This window comes from Aspergillus pseudodeflectus (assembly GCF_044049435.1).
Source record: "Aspergillus pseudodeflectus strain CBS 756.74 chromosome Unknown BJX68scaffold_24, whole genome shotgun sequence".
Taxonomy (NCBI): domain Eukaryota; kingdom Fungi; phylum Ascomycota; class Eurotiomycetes; order Eurotiales; family Aspergillaceae; genus Aspergillus; species Aspergillus pseudodeflectus.
The window spans coordinates 407,825-426,828 of NW_027263800.1; the positions used below are offsets into that span (position 1 = coordinate 407,825).

The 19,004-nt window shown below is 51.9% G+C and overlaps 7 protein-coding genes and 3 non-coding genes across 10 annotated transcripts; 3 read left to right on the forward strand and 7 right to left on the reverse strand.

Moving 5' to 3' along the window:
- Window positions 1-418: 418 nt before the first annotated feature.
- On the reverse strand, window positions 419-3,452 carry BJX68DRAFT_238212 (uncharacterized protein). Its single transcript, XM_071040313.1, has 5 exons — window positions 2,880-3,452; window positions 2,693-2,814; window positions 2,441-2,634; window positions 2,197-2,386; window positions 419-2,065 (listed from the first exon to the last, which is right to left on the reverse strand). Exons 1-5 carry the CDS (start codon window positions 3,225-3,227, stop codon window positions 472-474), a joined length of 2,448 nt encoding a protein of 815 aa, XP_070898616.1. The 5' UTR covers window positions 3,228-3,452; the 3' UTR covers window positions 419-471.
- Window positions 3,453-3,632: 180 nt separating this feature from the next.
- On the forward strand, window positions 3,633-4,917 carry BJX68DRAFT_238214 (complex I intermediate-associated protein 30-domain-containing protein). Its single transcript, XM_071040314.1, has 3 exons — window positions 3,633-3,734; window positions 3,837-4,370; window positions 4,454-4,917. The coding sequence occupies exons 1-3, from the start codon at window positions 3,691-3,693 to the stop codon at window positions 4,770-4,772; spliced, it is 897 nt and encodes a 298-aa protein (XP_070898617.1). The 5' UTR covers window positions 3,633-3,690; the 3' UTR covers window positions 4,773-4,917.
- On the reverse strand, window positions 4,777-7,318 carry BJX68DRAFT_99085 (putative dihydroxyacetone kinase (DakA)). The gene is made up of 3 exons (XM_071050149.1): window positions 6,339-7,318; window positions 5,664-6,289; window positions 4,777-5,607 (listed from the first exon to the last, which is right to left on the reverse strand). Exons 1-3 carry the CDS (start codon window positions 6,899-6,901, stop codon window positions 4,979-4,981), a joined length of 1,818 nt encoding a protein of 605 aa, XP_070898618.1. The 5' UTR covers window positions 6,902-7,318; the 3' UTR covers window positions 4,777-4,978.
- A 1,475-nt stretch (window positions 7,319-8,793) lies between these two features.
- Window positions 8,794-8,882, reverse strand: BJX68DRAFT_t98. The gene has a single exon. It is a non-coding gene; the product is annotated as a tRNA-Gln (tRNA).
- A 1,053-nt stretch (window positions 8,883-9,935) lies between these two features.
- BJX68DRAFT_t97 lies at window positions 9,936-10,024 on the reverse strand. The gene has a single exon. It is a non-coding gene; the product is annotated as a tRNA-Gln (tRNA).
- A 266-nt stretch (window positions 10,025-10,290) lies between these two features.
- Window positions 10,291-10,379, reverse strand: BJX68DRAFT_t96. The gene has a single exon. It is a non-coding gene; the product is annotated as a tRNA-Gln (tRNA).
- A 1,263-nt stretch (window positions 10,380-11,642) lies between these two features.
- BJX68DRAFT_276207 (general substrate transporter) lies at window positions 11,643-13,485 on the reverse strand (the record flags this gene model as incomplete). Its single annotated transcript, XM_071048038.1, has 1 exon — window positions 11,643-13,485. The coding sequence occupies exon 1, from the start codon at window positions 13,233-13,235 to the stop codon at window positions 11,643-11,645; it is 1,593 nt and encodes a 530-aa protein (XP_070898619.1). The 5' UTR covers window positions 13,236-13,485.
- Window positions 13,486-13,572: 87 nt separating this feature from the next.
- On the reverse strand, window positions 13,573-15,158 carry BJX68DRAFT_238222 (Gfo/Idh/MocA family oxidoreductase). The gene is made up of 2 exons (XM_071040315.1): window positions 14,857-15,158; window positions 13,573-14,806 (listed from the first exon to the last, which is right to left on the reverse strand). The coding sequence occupies exons 1-2, from the start codon at window positions 14,908-14,910 to the stop codon at window positions 13,748-13,750; spliced, it is 1,113 nt and encodes a 370-aa protein (XP_070898620.1). The 5' UTR covers window positions 14,911-15,158; the 3' UTR covers window positions 13,573-13,747.
- A 129-nt stretch (window positions 15,159-15,287) lies between these two features.
- On the forward strand, window positions 15,288-17,254 carry BJX68DRAFT_255676 (Zn(II)2Cys6 transcription factor; the record flags this gene model as incomplete). The annotated part of the gene is made up of 10 exons (XM_071043084.1): window positions 15,288-15,422; window positions 15,477-15,568; window positions 15,616-15,983; window positions 16,017-16,033; window positions 16,070-16,447; window positions 16,481-16,573; window positions 16,607-16,741; window positions 16,772-16,872; window positions 16,903-17,130; window positions 17,164-17,254. 10 exons carry the CDS (start codon window positions 15,288-15,290, stop codon window positions 17,252-17,254), a joined length of 1,638 nt encoding a protein of 545 aa, XP_070898621.1.
- Window positions 17,255-17,631: 377 nt separating this feature from the next.
- Window positions 17,632-18,806, forward strand: BJX68DRAFT_255677 (Gfo/Idh/MocA family protein; the record flags this gene model as incomplete). Its single annotated transcript, XM_071043085.1, has 2 exons — window positions 17,632-17,680; window positions 17,728-18,806. The coding sequence occupies 2 exons, from the start codon at window positions 17,632-17,634 to the stop codon at window positions 18,804-18,806; spliced, it is 1,128 nt and encodes a 375-aa protein (XP_070898622.1).
- Window positions 18,807-19,004: the final 198 nt, after the last annotated feature.

The following is a 19,004-nucleotide window of genomic DNA, read 5'->3' on the forward strand; positions in this document are numbered from 1 at the left end:
TGTGGGGGAGCATGCAACAGAGGCGGAGACTGGGTGGGAGGTGCAGATGGAGAGGTTTGAGGAATCAGGGCATGTTGATCATATGAGACGGGATGAGGGGAAGTAATGGGGGATTGTTGAGGGGTGCTTGGGCTTGCTTGCGTGCGTGAGAAGTATCGTGTTATTCGAGATAGAGGAAAGTTAGTAATTGAAGCAACTGAACAGAAAAGAGAATAGAAGAGTTCTTTTTTCTTTACAACATCGGAGAACAACACATCTCATGAGTAAGCCAATTGATATCCCTGAATGAGAACACCAAATGCCACCTGCCTCGTCCTTTTTCTAGACTTACATTATCAATATCAGATGAGCAATCCTAGCAATTCAGCTATTAGCGACTTGTATTACATACTGTTGAGCCTACATATCAGAATCTGGTATAAAGACGTGAAGCGCAACCACATAGCCAGCCATTGCCTGCTCTAATCACACTCACGGCCCATTTCCATACGCAACCTCAACCTTAGGGACCTTATCTTTCTTCCTGTCCTCCCACGCCCCCCGAAACGTCAAGCGCAGCGTATCCTTCGCAACAGCAGCAGGGGCCGCACCACTGCTACCATTCACCGAAGCTTCAACCCTGACAACCCTCCTCATGGTCCGCATACTCCTCACCCCTGCACAAGTATTATCCAACAAGGGCGTCCCCGCCGGCGGCGACTGCTGCGCGAGTACAACAAGCTCGGGAATGGAATCCCACGCCTCGCTCGTCTCGCCGCGCCAAAGACTCCAGACTGTATGCGCAATAGCTAATAGGATATGCGCAAGCAGCAGCACGATGGAGAGGTAATCGAACCAGTTGGTAGGCGTGAGTGCGTAGCCGAAGAATTTCGCGTGCATGACCATGCGCGTTGCGTGGTCAGGATCATTGAGGACTTCAGGGCGAGAGTAAGTTTCCACGGGTGCGCCGTGCCGGACCATGCTCCGCGCGAGTGACTCGTTTGTTGCGTGCCAGGCGTTGTAGGTCCAGGCCGGGAACAGGCGCCAGGTTTCGCGGTGGCGGTGGGCGGCTGTACGAGAGAGGCCGTCGGTGAGGAGCATGGAGATTGCGACTTCGAGTGCGATGATGCGGAGGCCCGTTATGTAACTTGATGAGCCTGTGGTGGGGAGGTCGTAGAGGGATAGGAGGCGCTCAAGGAGAGCTGAATCCTCGATCTGGGTCTGGGTGACCGTATGTTCCTGGCGACGGTAGTCAGGGTTGGGCCTTGATGTCTCATTGAGCAGTGAGGCATTTGATACGCGAGGCGAGAGCAGGTCGAACCAGTCCGGGTGGATGCGTATATGCTTCCATGAGCCGTCGTCTTGCGGGTGGAATCCGTTCAGCCCAGTTTGGATGTAACTGGCGCTGGCCAGCTCGGTCTTAACGACGTTGCGCGTCTGGTCGCGGACGAAGTCGTGGGCGAGGATGTCACCATTGGGACTTGCCTCAATGGTGGATGTTGCTTTTGTCCAGCGGGCGTCCACGGTACATGTCACAGGATTCATGTTGACTCCCTCGGCGTCTAGTTGTTCCAGTATCAGTAGGCCTAGAGAGCTCGCGGTACCGGCGACGATACTCAGTGGGACTGTGAGAAGCTGTGGAGCTTCTGGCACCAGGGAGAAGCCTCCTCCTGTGTTTGTGTCGTTGGATGCAACCAAGCCTCGGGCTGAAAGGTAATCGCGAACCGCATCCGCGATGTCTATAATCTCACCAGCTTTTTTCCTTGTCCGGTACATGGCGTACTGTTCGAGTTTAGGAAAAGTTATTGGCAGAGACGCATCTTGCAGAGAGAGGGGTCTGTGTTCAAGACAGGCTACTCGCACGGCGGGTACTTGGGTGTTGAGCTCAAACTTCTTGCTCTCAGCGAGCTCGAGAGAGAGTGGGTACGGCGGCTCGTTTCTGCTGTATGTTCGTAGGTACAGCAGACCGTTTCGGTAGAAGTTGACCGCTGCATCTTGCATATTTGCCGTAGGGCCATGAGTTGTGTATATCCAGGTATCTTTGATTCGCTGAATGTTTGAGGCGATGTAGAGTATCTTGCGGATGCTAACATGGTGGTTGAGTCAGTGATCGCTTTGTGATGTATCAGCTTCAGTGAGGTTCGTCTCAGTGAAAGTAGAATGCATTCTTCCTGTCAAGATATTTATGGCTGGGAAAAGAAGAAATATCTCGCTAACCTGCTGTCCTGGAGTTGGACCTCATGCAGTGCGTCGGGAAAATTCCACCATGTGGAGAGTTGTGCAGAGATAGAGAGGTAGCCTGCTGAAGGGCATCTAAAGTCGTGAAGACGGGCCTCGTCGGTCGAACATGTGTAGTCTTGAAGATACCCTGCGTCTAAGTTCGTCGGCCACAGCTCGGATTCACTTCCTGCTTTTCTTTAGCAGTCAAGCTGCAGAAAGCAAAGAATACCGAGACACCAACCATTGAGCCAGAAAACCCCACCACCGACCGGCCAGTCCAGTTTCCTCGGGATCATGAGCACCGCCGTGGAAGGACCCGCAAGCGCAGCCAAGAGTCCAGAAAATACAAGAAGCCCAACGAGGAGGTAGTTCTGCCGCCAGTGTCGGGTGTTGTGGGACAAAATGGCGCCCCAGAACTCGAGGGACCAGAAGAAGCTAGATGCGGAGGCGGTTAACGGGGTCCATTTATGAGCTTTATACGTCAAGTGCGTGCCTGATTTGGGTGAAGCTTCTATCGGCGCCAAGCAGGCCGAGTGGTACGCCTTCTTTGCATGTAAGATTCAGGCGTAGAACATGTAGTATTACGGCTGCTACGCTCGCGAGTATGAGCAGCTCCTACCCGTCATCGAACGTGGTTAGCCACTGATCTTGTATGCTGGGGCGGCTGACGGCGAAATCACCTGTATCTTCGCGGCAACCTGGAGAGCTCCCAGCTTGCCGTCATCGGTACCTGAATAGCCCTGGAGCTCCCTCCCGATAAAGTAGCCGTGGAGATTGAGTGCTATGAGGATCAACGAGACGCACGCGGGGAGGACATGGACTGCCGAGCGGAAGACGACCGCTCTCCGAGATTTGTAGACGAGAACCTTGGGAGGCTCGTCGCCTCGGACGATGGCAAGGATTCCTAGGCCAACGGCCCGGAGCAAGAGTCGGAAACGTCGTGTGGCCCAGTGATATGGTCTTCCGAGAGTACGCCACGCGGAGAGAAGATGTTGTTTCAGCTTGGCGGGGTTTCTTGCTGTTGCCATGGTCTAACCTCTGGGTCCATATATATCAGTCATTAGGATACATTCGCCTTGTTTCGTTTGATCCCCAATTTGTTGTTTAGGCGTTGCCTTTGTGTTGGAACTTGGTGTGCGGGGTCTCAAGACTGCACGTGGATTTCTCCACGGACTAACCATTTTAGGTAGTGTTCTTCGAAGAGGTAGATCTAGTACTAATACAAATCATGTATGCCTATCAAAATGTTAGCTGTAAGTCTTACATCTAGAAACGCAGTTTTTAGGTAAAGGATAAACAAAGTCAATTAAAACCAAAGGCGACCGACCCTCAGGTCCAGAGTCTAGACCACGGTACAACCTTGACCTACGTCAGAGCCCATCGATCGATCTATAGACCCACCCAAGAGCAGCTTCATCCAACTCAACCTGAACCTCAATCCAACTCAGAAACTCAAGATCCCCAGAGAAAACGAACGGAAGAGAAACAGGAATGTGGTCAGCGACATCCGAAAAATACCTCTTTGGCGGTCCAATGTTCGTATATCTACTTAATCATCGCCACCAGCAGCTAGCCTGGCTGCAAACGACAAACACAAACCTAAACAGCCACTAACAAACAAATCACCCCTTCATTAGCCCCTGGGACACCCAATGCTTCCACGCAGTTGACGATAGAGTTCGTGGTGGCTGCTCCCACTCAACCCTGGCACCCCTCCGTCCGAAGCACACTGGCGACAGCGACAAGGACGGCAACATCGCGCATTTCTCTGGAACCCTCGACACGACGACCCTCGGTGGCGCAGGCTTTGCCTCACAGCAGACACACGGGGATCTGCACTGGGACTTGTCAGACTACGACGGGATCGTGCTCAAAGTCCGGCCTGGTGGTGGAGCGCGGTCTGCTATTGGGGAGGGTGAGGTGAAGAAATACACGCTCCTGTTGAAAGACAGTATTCCAGAGAAGAGACCGGATGGCAGGGAGCGGAGTGCGGTCTGTTGGGAGGTCGATTTTCGAGCAGAGAGGCCTGCACACTCGGAGGGCACGACGAGCCGGCACTACTTCAAGTGGAGTGATTTCCGGGCGACGTATCGTGGACGGGACTGCCCTGACGACGAGAAGAAAAGGTTAGATATTGCGGGAATAAAGAGGGTTGGCTTTATGGTTAGGAGGTATGTTGTGTCGCTCATTAGTGCTATACCACACAAGTCCATGATATACGTGGATTCCGCTCGATCACTGACAGCAAATTCAGCTTCTTCAACGAGCAATCAGGCGACTTCTCCCTCGGCATCGAATCCGTCGCCGCATACCGAAAGGGGGAAGAATATCCGTATCGTGACGAGCCGTGGTACACAAGCATGGGATACAAGCTAGGAGACGAGACTCCCAAGAGCCCTCTCAACGAGAAGATGCCCACTCGCAAGAGGGTTCAGGAAATGAGGTACAGAGATAGCCCTGAAGACGATACACGCACGGGCGACGACGGCTTTGTTGAGGACCTCCGTGTAACCTATCTTGATCCCGCTGAGAGCTGGTCGAGTTGGAGATACTATCTGTGTGGATGTATTTGATTGGATATAAGATATTTTGGGCTACTAAATTGTTTGAAGAGCATGAGAGACAAGAGAGGATAGATATATCATGGCATGTCATCATCATCAATTATGCTATGAAATAAGAGGAGACCCATAAGCTACCTAAATTATACTATGTACCAGAAAGAACGCCGAAAGTCTTGAGTGTGACTCAGGTTTTAAGTGCAAGCCTCTGCGTAGAGCTAAAGAGCGCTCGCCAACCCCTCAAAGAATACGCTGAGGCCGTACGCACCGGGATCGGGAATCTTCCCCACCCACTCGTCCTCCCCACCAACATACACCGTCCTCCCCAGGCTTGCCTTCATATGCTTTGTCGCCTCAGTTGCCTCCGCCGCCGCCTTGGCAGCAGTATGCACATCCCTCTTCTCAACGAGCGTCTCGCAGAACGGAACCAGCGCATCGATCATCGTGCGATCACCGGGCTTCGCAGGCGTATACTTCCCCAACGCAGCGAGTGAATACTTCAGCGCGGTTCCCCAGATATCGACATTAGCAGGCGTTTCGGAGCCCTTATCCTGCTCGCGGAGCCCGTGGACGAGCGCGTTCAGGAAGATGGCGTAGATGGCGCCCGAAGTGCCGTCCATGGTGTTTTCGACGACACCAACAATGCGGTTGACCGTGTTGATGACGTCGTCGTTGAGGTTTGCGGAGGAGTCGTTGAGGAGGGAGAGGACGGCTTCGGCGCCGCGCTTCAGGCCCACGCCGCAGTCGCCGTCACCGACAATTGTGTCGTAGTGGGTGATTTTGGGCTCGGCGGAGATGACCCGTTCCAGGGCGGCGCCGAGGACTGTGCGGATTGTGGAGATGTCGACTGGTTATTCTTGTTAGCTTGCTTACGGATATGGACTGGGATGGGGAGGGACGTACGTTTGACGTTGCTGGGTGGTTGCTCGCCGGTCTTGACTTGCTTCAGCTCAACGGGGGGCGAGTTACGGTGTTCCCAGGTAGCCGGGGTGATGGGTGCAGCCCAGCCGACGGCCTCGGCGGGAGCATCGATGAGCTCAAGGAAGGACTTTCCGGGGCCGAGCCCAGTGTCGACCAGCTTCAGCAGCGAAACGCTGAAGCCCAGACCGTTCAGACTGGTGAGGAATGTACCCTGAATAATGCGCTCGGGCTTGATCTTGTAGTCTGCGCCGAGCTGACGGTAGACCTCGTCGGTGATGCCTGATAGCTCGAGAGTGCTGACGCCTCCGAGGTTGTTGATCAGCAGGACGAACTTGTCCTCTGGCTTGCGGGTGATGAAGGCTCGGTCGGGGTCGTTGTGGTCTAGTAACTGGAGGAGCATGGTCTTGACTAGCTCGACGAGGGTGGCCTTTACTCGGTGAGAGCCGGGCTCGTTGTGGATACCCATGCCGACTTCGACCTCGCCCTCGGGGACAGAGTCCTCTGAAACATCTCTTCCAGGGACGTGGACGTGCTCTAAAGAGGAACCGACGGAGACGAGGTTGTCGTTTGCTAGCTGAGCAGTCTTGTATACCTCCTCGAGGGAAGCACTAAATCTTGTTAGTCTCACTCTGGCCATTTAGTAGAAACGTGGCTTACCCAGCCTCTGCTAGAGCCCCGACAATCTTCAAAATAAAGATACCACCTCCGATACCACGGCGACCAACTTTGCCACCTCTCTCTTTGCCAACACCAACATCATCATTGATCGCGAAGAACTCAGTCTTTATACCAGCTGCGCGAGCCTTCTCGGCAGCCATACCGAAGTTCAGAACATCACCGGTGTAGTTCATGGGAATGATAAGCACGCCCTGCTCATTGTTGACACGGTCCATCGCAGCAATGCGGACTTGTTCCGCGGACGGGGAAGCAAATATTGTCCCCGCCGCAGAGGCATCTAGGAGACCCTGGCCGACATATCCAGCAAAAGCGGGTTCATGGCCGGAACCTCCACCGGACACAATGGCGACTTTTGACTTCTTGACAACTTCCGGGCGGCGAAAGATGATCTTGTTTTGGCGGTCAAATGCGAGGGAAGGGTTTGTGAGAGTAAGCGAGTTCAGTGCCGTCTGGACCAGATGGGTCGGATCTGAGAAAAAGTGCTTGGCTGAGAGAAGTAAGCGCGTTGTTCGATGGACTTGGTGGAGCAATTCTGATTTCATAATGACTGGGGCAAAGGGAAAGGCTGAGTGGGGGTGACAGCAGGGTGGAGGGGCGCATTGGCCAAATCTCGAAACAGCGAATGCAGGAAAGAATACATACTTTGCATGGCGAAAACAGCTGGAGATCAGCGGCAGGGGAAAGAAAGTATGACGTCGAGATTAAGATTTGGTGGGGCAGCACCAGATTATCGCAGGCAACCTGGGGAAGTGGAAGACTGTCGTCCGGAGGAGCTGGGAAGCTCTCCTTTATATGTTCGCGGGCTCTTCGGTAGACAAGGTCTGGGCGATATTATTGTGAATGAGGATTCCGGGGACAATTCGCAGTTTCTCCAGGAATACTGCGACGCTGTCAGATGCAATCGGTGTCTAGTCCGGCGGGGAAAGTGGAGATCGTATAGAGCCGGTCTATTCAGTCAGCCTCTACTCCAATTGATGTTGTACGGTGTTGATTCATTGTATTGCTGCATTGTTGATTGAGAACAAGGGGAGAAAGATCTAGTCTTTCTGGTGAATGCAAACTTACCGTGTCTCGCGGGCGACTGAATAGCAAGCAGGCGAAGATGAAGGTGAAGGTGGAAGACAATCAATTCGAACGGGCGTCGTAACACGGGAGGGGGCGAGAATAAATGCAGGGCTAGTAGTATGACAGACGGAGCAAAAGGGGAATGTACAGTGAAGAACCTTGGAAAGAGGGGTGTTGGATAAATAGGGAATTATAAGCACCGCGCAAAGGTACACCCAACAAGCCGCGTACAAATGGCGTAACCGGCGAAAAGCAAGGAGATACCTGAGAGATGCTGTACCTTTTTTTTGCTCTTTTTTTTTCCTGCTCACATGGACAGGTCGAGGATGCATGACCCCATCCATCATCCATACATCAGGAACTGGTGTTCTGAATCTGGTAAGCGATCGGAGGAGAACCGACTGCCAGCGCTTCGGATTACCATCTGCGGCAATCCCGCAGAGCTCGGTGTGCACGTAGTCCTCCGGCGAAACTCACCAGCCGCGGAGACTGGAGTGGGAGGAGCTGTGCAACGCTCTAAGAAATGCCAATCCTGGGCTCAACAGTTGCGCTTTCTTTTCCTCTGGTTTCATTCCTCAGCTGTCGCCTCCAAGGCCCCAACTTTGACGGGACATGATATTCCCCACACTCTCGATCCAGCTTCCAGCCTGTTAAGGGAGGTATCGACAGCACAGCCAACTTTATCCAAGTCTTGGGGATCAGGCACATAATGTCATATTTAGATAATGCTCACTCTTGGACGTCATGGACCTCTCATGATTCACAGCCGTGGCGACAGAGTACAACGTTCATACAATCTGGGTATGAACTTATGAAACACAAGTTCCGGATAAGGTGATTACCCCAAGGAACTGGTCATGGGATCTCGACAGGGGATCATCGTATAGTAATCGATTATCGCTCCATCGGCCGTCGTGGACCTTTGCCGGAATCCACAGACGCACAGCCGGACTATCTATTGTTAGCCTAGCCAGCACGGTTCCAGAAGGTGGATCGAAAAGCTCAGACTTCCACGTGAGCCGCTTGAGAGCCCAGACCATTGCAAATGACCCTTCTGGATTTCCTTTCCTGGAAGCCGAGTTCTATCCAGAGCGATCAAGGGGCGGGCGTGCCATTGGGCTTGCGCAGGGGTTTTGTTTACTTTTTAGCTCTCGGCCGACTTGCCTCGCAACAGGAGGTAAGGGGAGGCTCCGTTATACTGAGTCTGGAGTAGATACATGTTGAAACAAATGCACGTTTTGTTGGTGTCGCTCATTTTCCGGCGCAGGTAAAAAAATATCATACTGGGGGAGAGAGATGGCGAGGGTAGTCGAAAGATGAGATGAGCGAGCGAGCGGGTGAGGGAGCAAAAAAAAAAAAGAAAGAGCTGAGGTCCTACCCGGGATCGAACCGGGATTACCAGATGTGACTCTAATTTGATATCAGAGTCTGATGTCATAACCATTAGACCATAGGACCTGATTGGTTGAAAAGCACAGCCATTTACTGTTATAATAGCCTGCAATAAATTTTCAGGTTATCTTTTCATGCATTTCGCTTTCTCGGATGCCATCACAACTCAATGCTCTGTCCGGGTTGGGCAGCACATCCTTGCTACATGTAGGCGAGAACCACGAGAGAATCTTTTATAGCTTGTTTAATGCGTAGGTAATTGAGCTATAATCCATCTTCACTGTACTAATGGTGAAAACTACCTTTACGATCATGATATATATATATCTCGGCATAAGTATAAACGCCGTGCCCTGCCACTGTGACTACACCTCACCATCGAATAAAAGCATGAGACACCGGCACTGGCAGCTAAAGGAACATACACAAGGACGCAATATTAGTCCCACCAGAGCCAGACTGTAGTACTGCCAAAGACACGGGCCTAGGCTTCCAAGCCGATATAACGCCTAAGCCATGCTTGCAGATCCGCAGCGATATAAAGGCCATGGCAGATTATTCCCGCCGGCCCGCCAAAGCCAGCGCCGGTGTACCTTAGGCTAGAAAAAAAGGCGCAGCAGTCCAGCAGTAGTACTACTAGTGAAACGTCGATGGTCGAACCGAGCCGCCATGTGGACTGGAACTGTATCTGACTGTCTACTTAAGCGCGATCTTGCGGCACCACCAACGTACAGTAGCCACACCCCTTGCAACCCTGTTCTCCTACATAGCATTAACCGGAAGACTCGTATCCAAATGCGCATGACATGCCCGGCGAATCCTTAGTGACCAACAGAACCCCCCGCCCCATTCAGCCCAGAGGAGACACCCCAGTCAAGCTTGAAGCTATCTTTATACTGCAGGCATACTACCACAGACTGACACTCTACAATGCTAGACAATATTCCTCAGATGATCTGCTGTTTATACTCTAGTTCTTACATTTCGAAGCGGACTGATACTCGGCATCGAGTACACACAATCCGGCCAGCGCGAAAAATAAGTGTGCCCTAGGTATCAACACACACAACCCACTCACCAACCTACGAGCATACGAGTGATTTTATCGCGAAGCAAAAAAGGTCGTACCCGGGATCGAACCGGGATCACCAGATATGACTCTAACGTGGTATCAGAGTCTGATGTCATAACCATTAGACCATACAACCTGAATTGTTGAGTCGGCGGAGGTTGGAAAAATCTATAAGATAGGGCGCCCGCAGCCGAACGGGAAATGGGGCGGCAGCCAGCGACGGACAGTATTGCTTGCCTGTGGCGCACGCACCACCAACAAGAGAATTTCTGCTGTCTAGTCCCATTTGATCCCTCTCTAGGTATGAAAGCAGATGCAGACAGTAGGAAAACCATTACAAAAGGAGACAAGGCCACACACACAGCGGCCGTGAAAAAAAGACTCAAAACAAAAAAGAAGAAGAGGTCCTACCCGGGATCGAACCGGGATTACCAGATGTGACTCTAATTCGATATCAGAGTCTGATGTCATAACCATTAGACCATAGGACCGTAGTTGATGTATTCGTGCTTTAAATAGTAACCTATGTAAGCTTAGTATTGCACCCGGAGTCAAAGCTCAACAGTTGACACCACCACCAGGCAACGTGTACAAGCAAATCCACCGAGAAACTTCGTAATTATTCGGGTCATCTGAAGTGAAACATCACCGGTACAATGGTATGACCGGGGTCTATCAAGCCCACCGAAGAGGTGAAAGTTGATATTGGTAGCGACTTCGACCCTCCTCGCCCGGAAGCCCTAACATCACCCGCCACCATATAGTCGCATACCAAACTCCTGATTAATGAACAATCGGCAGCAATCCGCGGTAACGGCTAAAGCGCCGAGAACCGAGCCTATACGGAACACTCCGAGCCCCCAGCCCCGCGTCGATGGCTTCTGGCAACTCGGCAATTCTACCGTGCCCGTCAGTAGATGTGGGCTCGGAGCTTCTCCGGCCCTCTGACCGAGATGATGATTGATGGCCCCTTCCTATCCTATTGTAACTTCCCACGTGGAGTATTAATATCCCCTAAGCTTTTCAAGGAAGGCGCGGCTCAACGGGGCCCATGTTTGCTGGCCGTTTTTTCCAAATTGACGTTCATGACAGCCGGGCCTCCATCGCACCTTCCCCGATGGGTGATACTACCTATAGTAAGCTCGCGCGGAAGGCACGATGCAGTTTGTCCTTTCCTTGTGAAGGTGTTCCCTCGCAGCGTTTCGACGAGAGTGGTGGACCCCGTACATGTGCGCGAGGCAGGTACGATTGATCCATGATGATACCTTGGGCCGCTTCTTCCCTTTTTGTCATACCCGAGCCCTCCATCGCGCCTTCCTTTTCAAGATAGCTATGTGTCGAGGTCTCGCACGGCAGGCGCGATGCTGGCCGCTCCTTCTTATCTTGACTTGTTCTCCATGGCACCTTCCTTTCATAGAATTATGGCCCCCGCAGCTCCGCGAGGAAGTCACGATGCAAGTCGCTCGTTCCTTGTTTTAGCGTTGGTACGCAAGAAAGCAGCACGGGAAGGAGCTGGGCTCCCGTCGTAACTTCCCGAGTAGGATGGGAAAGCTTTTTGTAGCTTCGCAAGGCAGGTGCGAGGGTCGTTCCTTCCCTTTATGGCTGTGGAACAGCCTTGTTCGGCGGAAGGTGCGCCCTACATCATGCTTGTCGTAATTAGAGTATCTATGTTGGCGGAGACGAAGGCTCGTAGGCCAAAAAGATACATTACCCAAGAAGAACGATGCGATACCAGGCATGGTTTAACAATTAGGCTATATTGGTCGTATATAGATGCCTATAGACCACGCCTTTTCAACATGCGCAATATTAGTTTTAACGTCCTTACCATCAGCCTCCGCCGCTGTTCCACCGGAAGTAATCTTCTCATCTGCTCTCTCACCATCAAAGATGGCGGCCATCTCTTCGAGCGTGTACCCATTCGTCTCAGGATACCAGAACCAGATTGTTATTGTGATAATAACGAGAATGACGCAGTACGCAATATAGTACTTCCACGCAATCGCATCAAGGATGATGGGGTTAACGAATGTATTGAAGAACAATGCAACACGGGTGCTGTTCATTCCGAGCGCTAGACCCTTCGCACGGAGATCATACTGCCAGATTTCGCACGGGTACGCCATGAGAAGTGGTGTAAAGGCAATGTCGTAGAAGCCGTAGTAGATGAATAAGAAAGGAATGACTGCTATCCCTATGGGGCCGTTATCGGTATTTGCGAAAGAGCCCGCGAGGCCCGAGATAATGATGTAGGACGCTAGCATGCCAAAGCAAGAGACGAGGAAGAGAGACCGGCGTCCAAAGCGGTCGACGTTGAACGCTGCAAAGAGGGACAGGATGAGGTTCCAGAGTTGGAGAAAACCCGAAATCATGGTTTGATTTGAAACGGAGGTGATGCCGACGCTGCGCAGGACGGGGGCGAGGTAATATGAGACGATACCCACGCCGTTCCACTGGGCGAAGACGCCTAGGGTGATGGTGATGAAGGAGCGGTGGAGGTTTCCGCGCCCGCGGAACATATCGAGCCATGATGAGGATTTGCGGTTCTGGGATTCGAGGGCCAGGGAATTGACAATCTCGCGGAGTTCGAATTCAACGAGGGCCGAGTTCTCGTCGCCATTGGCGTGGTACTTGATGAGGAACGCGCGGGCTTCCTCAAGGCGCTCTTGAGACGCGAGCCATCTAGGGCTTTCGGGGACTGCTAGAAAGCCCACCAGGGCGATGACGGGCAAGGCGCACTGAAGCAGGGACGGGATACGCCAGGACCAGTTGTTATCTATAACGCGAGTGCCGAAAATTGTCCAGGCCCCGAGGAGGGAGCCGACGTGCCAGCCACAGTTGAATAGGGCCGTTAAAATACCGCGATGAGTGGGATAGGCTGTCTCGGTGATGAGGATGGGAGCAGAACCTGAGGTGAAGGACGCTGAGGCTCCAATGAAGAATCGACCTAGAACAAATGTTGTTGAATTGCTTGCAGCTGTTTGTAGAGCAACGGCTAGGACGATCCAGAAGTAATTGATTCCCAAGGTCTTCTTCCGACCTATCTTATTGTTGCACCAGGCGACGATGGGATATGTGACGAAGGCTGAAAGACTGGTAACGGCGTTGACAAACCCTAACCATGCGCCAGTAGGGTGGTCCATAAACTCTTGCCAATGTGGAAGGGCCTGAAGCCCGTTCATCAAGGTGCCATCGTAACCGTCGGAAGCAGATAGGAGGAAAAGACAGAATAGGGAGAGGTTGAGACGAAGCAAGTGTTTCTTCCGCCAGAAGGGGATGCCATCATCAGGGAGGAGCCTTGCTAGCTCAGGACCGACAGACCTCTTCTGGATATCTTTGTAACCCATGTTATAGTTCAAGAAAGTATGCGAATCTGTTCATCAGAAAGTGAGGAGGATATGGCCCTTTTAAATATTCAAGAGCATAGCAAGGCCCATAAAGCGGGATCGTTCATAGCCAGGCAATTCGTATTCAAGCCTTGTGATCTGGACAACAAGATGAATTGTTCCATGTTGTCGCCCCATGGGGAAACCACCAGCTTGTGGGACTGGGGAAGAATGGAAACTGGCCCTCGCGAGAGGGGGTGGGGACTTGCAGGCGAATGAAATCTCGCGATACATAGCTTCAAAGTCCGCCTCTCCCCGAAGGATCCGCCGCATGCAAAAGCTGAATCCTGGCCCCGGGGAGAGGCGGCAATGATTGAAACCGAAAAATTGGTCCTGAAGTGGTGGTCTGCTGGATCTGAAGCTGAGAGTCTTTGCTGCTGATTTATGTTCGTCCTGCTTTGATAAAAAAGCGCCAATGCAACGGTTTCAATTGAATCTAGGTATTGTCAGAATATGCTTCAGCTAACATCCAATTACTCGCTTCGAAAACCAGCACGCATAAGCATCTGTATGAGGTCGACATCCTGGCGCGCATCTTCGATTGTCGTCTTGGTTTGCTGGCCACTGAGGATGGATTCGTACCACGCTTTGAATTCTACAGTGTAGCTGTCCTCATAGGTTGTACGAACATAGCGCTCCTGATAACATTCCTCGCCCCGCGGCCCGGTCGTCTTCTCGCGCACAGTCATTGTTGTGGGAAGGCCTTTGACGTAGGGTGTATCGTAGTTGATGCGGACAATCTTGTCCGATCCATATACTTCAATATGGGCGTCGAAAACAGGTACTTCATTGAGCCCGGACTCATAAACAACTGGGAATGTGTCGTAGTCAAAGGTGGCGGTCCAGATTGGAAATGTCAAAATGGCGGCTTTGACGCTCTTTGGCATTCCTATCGCCTCGCGCATGGCGGACAAGTCATGAGTCCCTAACCCCCCTAGGGCCATCAACACGCGGCGTGTATGGTCGTTCGCAGGCACCCCATATGCCGAGAGGGCCTCATCTGTAGCCTTCCGATCCTTATCTTTTAGGGCCTGCGAATCCTCAGGGTTGTAATCGTCGAAGCGCTTCGGAAAGGTCCCTGATTGTCCAACGAATGTAGTGTTCGGCCCAATGATATCACGGACTCGCACGTAATGAATTTGGGATATTCCCCCAATCTCTGCGATGGCGTCAAGAAAGCCGGGGGCATACCGTCGCATGTACCCTACCATCAGCCGACCCTTGGATGCTCTTTCTGCAGCCTGAAGCTTGTCGATGTCCTCATGGGAACTCGTAAGAGGCTTCTCCACCAGGACAAATTTGTCGTTCTCAAGAGCAAGAATCGCATGCTCGGCATGGTAAACTGAAGCATTGCAGACCAGAACTGCATCAACCTCAAATGAACTGCATAGCTCTTCGGCGGACTTTGTTATCTTTGGAGGAGGACCGGTAACTTTTCTCTTGCAATGCTCGAGGGCATTCGTTGAAATGTCGCAGAGGTAGGTAATTTGGAAGTAGTCGGACAGCAGATTGAAAGTAGGAATATGCGCTACCTTTGGATTGATCAGATTATGAACACGGCTCCTTAATCGAGTTGGCTTACCTGGGCGATCTCTCCACACCCGATCACACCAACGCGGACGATTGTGGAGGACATTTTGGAGGTAGGTGTACCGAAAGAAAGAGATTGAAGATGGTGCGTTGGATGAGGTTGGAAACATTCTGATTTTAACCAACGCAAACCTGCTGCCCCGCCTCATAGCCATGATTAACAGTGTAACACCAAAATACCTCAAGCCTCAGGGACGCAGTAAAACATGTGGGGAAGAGAAGTTGGAGGCCTGCGGAAGGACAGTTCACAGTGGAGGCCTTTTTAAGCGGGGAAAGCCGGCAACTTGGATCATTGAGAATCATTCTCCAACTTCCTCTTTTCTCCTGCACTCCCCGACTCGCCCGCTTGTGTTGTTGCCCCTTCCTCAACTACTAGCCAAAGTGGTTGCTGTCTCCTTACGACCCCCTCTCAGATAACACTCAATGGACCCTGGTCGGGACAATGATACAGTCGCCGGTGATCTCCCCGCGGCAAAGAGACCTCGAACTACTGCTGCTCGCAGCGCTTATCCTCGCAGACGGGCAGTAGTTGCATGTCAGCTATGTCGAATAAGAAAGGTAGCTGTTGATAGTGTAGTGGTCCTAATCAGGGTGCTCATGGTTGGTGTCTAGACCAAATGTGACAATCGTCGACCCTCATGTGGCACATGCACATCACTTCACTTTCAGTGCGTCTACCAAGACGCTTCAACAGATTTTTCATCGTAAGAAATGCTGCTATCATACCTTTGGATTGATCTGACCCCTACAGCTTTGATGCAGCAAGCCTGGCTATCTTGGATCGCGTCAACTATGCGATTCGGCTTCTCGAACAACATCCCGCTGACCGAATTGGCCCATCTAACTCTCCGCAAACAAGGCGAGATGTTCAAAACGTTCTGGAAGAATCTGGAGGCAACATAGCCTTAACAACCACCCCCAGAGGGTTTGAATCAATGACCATGGAGTATACATTCCTCTTTGAGGCGCAGCAGCTTCAAGCCAACTGTGCAAGTAGCCGTATCTTGCAATGGCCATTGTTTCGTGACATTGACAATGTGAACGACGCGGATACGCTCTTTTTCAATCCAGCTCTCTCTGAAGCTTCGAAAGAGCGCAAAACGACATCAAGCAGTCGAGGTATCCGTGAAGAAGACGTCCCTTCATTGGTAGAGGACTTCTTGGAAAACGTTCACACAAAAAATCCTATACTAGACCCGAACGAGCTGAGGAATATTTGCCGGCTTATTATCGAAGACGGATTCCAGTGGGATGGCCCATCGTGCCTCATTCTGATTGCCTGTGCCTTGGGGACAGTCTCACGACCATTTACTCTCGAAACGCCATTATCGCAAGATGCGTCTCGCCTTGATGCCCATGATCATGCTACCGGAGAATCTTATTATAGCGCCGCACGCAAGCGCATAGGGCTACTCGACTCCTCAATTATTGCTATACAATGTTCGTTTCTCATCGGTGTTTACGAAATGTATCTGATGCGACCTCTTCGGGCCTGGCTGTCGTTTAATCGCGCCTGTACCTACTTTCAGACGTATCTCATCGCCTCTACCCTCGGCCAACCTGTTGAACAGTCTTCTGAGGCGGTTAGATCACGTCTCTACTGGTCTTGTCTAAAGTCGGACTGTGAAATGAGGGAGGAAATTGCATTGCCCCCGACCGGGCTGGCCAAGGTTGAATACTCAGACGCCTTCCCTTCACCACCAGTAAATGTAGTGAATCGGGATACCGAAAGCCACGCAGAGGCATTAGAAGTGCTGGATGCTAGCTCGGAGAGGAGCTGGTACTACTACTTATCCGAGATCGCGAGCCGACGTATAATGAACCGCATAACTGCGACGCTACACCCTCAAAACCCGGAAGAATGGGCGAACACGCCAGTGCATCACCTACAACGTATCGCAGAGGAGCTTGACGCCCAGGTCACTCAATGGGTGGATAGTCTTCCTCCATCATCTCATCTTAGCTTCGATAACCCTGAAGATGAGCTCTCTTACGTCCTTCGCGCACGGTACTTCGATCTACGTGATCGTATATGGAGACCATTTTTATACCTAGCGGCACATTCAAGCCCCCAGAACCCTAATCTATCGATATATGCCCAGAATGCCCGCATTTGCTTAGACATGATCTTCAAACAGGTCCAGCACTGCTTCATAAGACATCGTCATCATGGATCCTGGCTTGCGGCGCGCGGCTTTTATACGAAGGGTCTTCTGATCTTGATAGCGGCGAAGAGCCACAACATTTCAATGCCGTCGAATTGGATGTCGGTAATAGACACTTGTATTGCGGGTCTTAGATACTGGGAAGACGAAGCACCGGATCTACGTGCCGCAAGACTTACACTAGAGCATATCTATCAGTTGGCTAACCCGGCTCCAGCTTCTTGAGGACTTGAATACAAACAGACGAATGATTATGGTCGAATCCTCAAAAGTACTGATGTTGTTAGTGGGAGGTGGGGAGGCGGGGCGGCAATTGACTGTTTACTGCTCGGGGAGAGACGGCTTTGGTCTTTCGGGCTGGGCCCTATTGGGCCTAAGGATTCCAAGTCCAAGACTCTGCGCTCAAGTCAGTCTAGGATTAGCTTGCCTCCTTGGCTACGTTTTACATACTCAATTGCTTATCCAGGTCCCTTCGGGCCAGCCGGGTGGAGTCGTCCGGATGCATCACTCATTGCCTGCGTATATACATATCCGTTGCCCCTCCTCATTCTGAAAATATTCCCATGAACTTCAATTTTGCGCGCCAGATTGAGAAAGATAAGATGGGCTCCTCCGACCAAACTCTCCCTACCCTCCGTTGGGGTATAATAGGTGAGCACACCTCCCCTGTACCCAAGAAACCTACTAACAGCGCCCAGGAACTGGCCTTATCTCCTCCTGGTTCACCAAAGACATAACCGCCCCCCGCAAGACCCCTCGTGCAACGCATATAATCCAGGCAATCGGATCCTCTTCTCTCCCCAAAGGCAACGCCTTCGTCTCCCAGAATTTGCCCACTCTCTCCCCAGCTCCAACTGTCTACCCGGATTACCGTAGCGTCTACAATGACCCCGCAGTCGACATCATATATATCGGCACCCCGCACGGACTGCACAAACAAAATTGCCTCGACGCAATCGCTGCAGGGAAACATGTTCTCTGCGAGAAAGCATTCACCCTCAACGCCGCCGAAGCCCGTGAAGTCCTCGCGGCCGCAGCCGAGAAGAACGTTTTCATCATGGAAGCCATGTGGCTGCGCTTCCGCCCCCTCGTTTCCTCACTGCGCAAGGTCCTATACGAGGAGAAAGCTATCGGGGACGTCCGCCGCGTCTTCTGCGACTTTGGTCTTGACATGAACATTTCCTCTCTCCCTGAATCTTCAAGACTAAAAAACCTCTCGATGGGCGCGGGTAGCTTACTCGACATGGGCATCTACTCGCTAACATGGGGGATCCTCACTCTCGAGTCGCCAGAGTCAACCTCAACCGAGAAGCCCCAAATCACCGCAACACAAACTCTCCGTGACGGAGTCGACATCGCCTCGTCATTCGTCCTGAGATATCAAGCCACGGGCCGACAGGGGATCCTAACCTCAACACTCGAGGCCCGGACACCCAGAACATTCCTCCGACTTGAGGGGACGGAGGGATATATCCTTGTGGAGGGTCCCGCCGCCTCATCCCCGGCCTCGTTCTCCGTCTATCCCAAGGTGAACCCCGCCGCTGAGAAGGAGGGGAGCAAGGTGGAAGGGAAGAAGTATGATTTCGAGGTTGAGGGGATGGGGTTCTACTTCGAGGCTGATGCTGTTGCGGAGAGTATTGCGAGGGGCGAGAGGGAGAATGCTGTTATGTCGCATGGCGAGACGGTGCGGGTGATGGAGATTCTGGATGAGATTAGGAGGCAAGGGGGTGCGAGGTTCCCGCAGGAGGAGCAGGGAAGGGGTCTATTCTCAATTTGATTAGAGTGCGAAGGTTGGATAGGTAGAAGAGGGAGTATTTATCATCTGTATTGGCAGGATGAGATTAGATGAATGAATGCCTGGAAGGATGTATGTAGCAAAGCAGCAGGAATAGTAAGTGAGTGAAATAAGTCCAATGTACGCCCATGATAGATGCATCTAAAAAAAGGATTTGTCGTCTGATCTTATGTTCTCCCA

Bases quoted from the DNA above. Each gene is read 5' to 3' on its own strand.
- BJX68DRAFT_238212 (XM_071040313.1), bottom strand. From the start codon at position 3,227: ATGGCAACAGCAAGAAACCCCGCCAAGCTGAAACAACATCTTCTCTCC. The intron at 2,815-2,879 runs GTGATTTCGCCG...GATGACGGGTAG, and splicing joins AGGTTGCCGCGAAGATACAG to GAGCTGCTCATACTCGCGAG. The intron at 2,066-2,196 runs GTTAGCGAGATA...CCACCATGTTAG, and splicing joins GTCCAACTCCAGGACAGCAG to CATCCGCAAGATACTCTACA.
- BJX68DRAFT_238214 (XM_071040314.1), top strand. From the start codon at position 3,691: ATGTGGTCAGCGACATCCGAAAAATACCTCTTTGGCGGTCCAAT. The intron at 3,735-3,836 runs GTTCGTATATCT...CCCCTTCATTAG, and splicing joins TACCTCTTTGGCGGTCCAAT to CCCCTGGGACACCCAATGCT. The intron at 4,371-4,453 runs GTATGTTGTGTC...CAGCAAATTCAG, and splicing joins GTTGGCTTTATGGTTAGGAG to CTTCTTCAACGAGCAATCAG.
- BJX68DRAFT_99085 (XM_071050149.1), bottom strand. From the start codon at position 6,901: ATGAAATCAGAATTGCTCCACCAAGTCCATCGAACAACGCGCTTACTT. The intron at 6,290-6,338 runs GTAAGCCACGTT...AACAAGATTTAG, and splicing joins GGGGCTCTAGCAGAGGCTGG to TGCTTCCCTCGAGGAGGTAT. The intron at 5,608-5,663 runs GTACGTCCCTCC...AAGAATAACCAG, and splicing joins ACCACCCAGCAACGTCAAAC to TCGACATCTCCACAATCCGC.
- BJX68DRAFT_238222 (XM_071040315.1), bottom strand. From the start codon at position 14,910: ATGTCCTCCACAATCGTCCGCGTTGGTGTGATCGGGTGTGGAGAGATC. The intron at 14,807-14,856 runs GTAAGCCAACTC...ATCAATCCAAAG, and splicing joins GGTGTGGAGAGATCGCCCAG to GTAGCGCATATTCCTACTTT.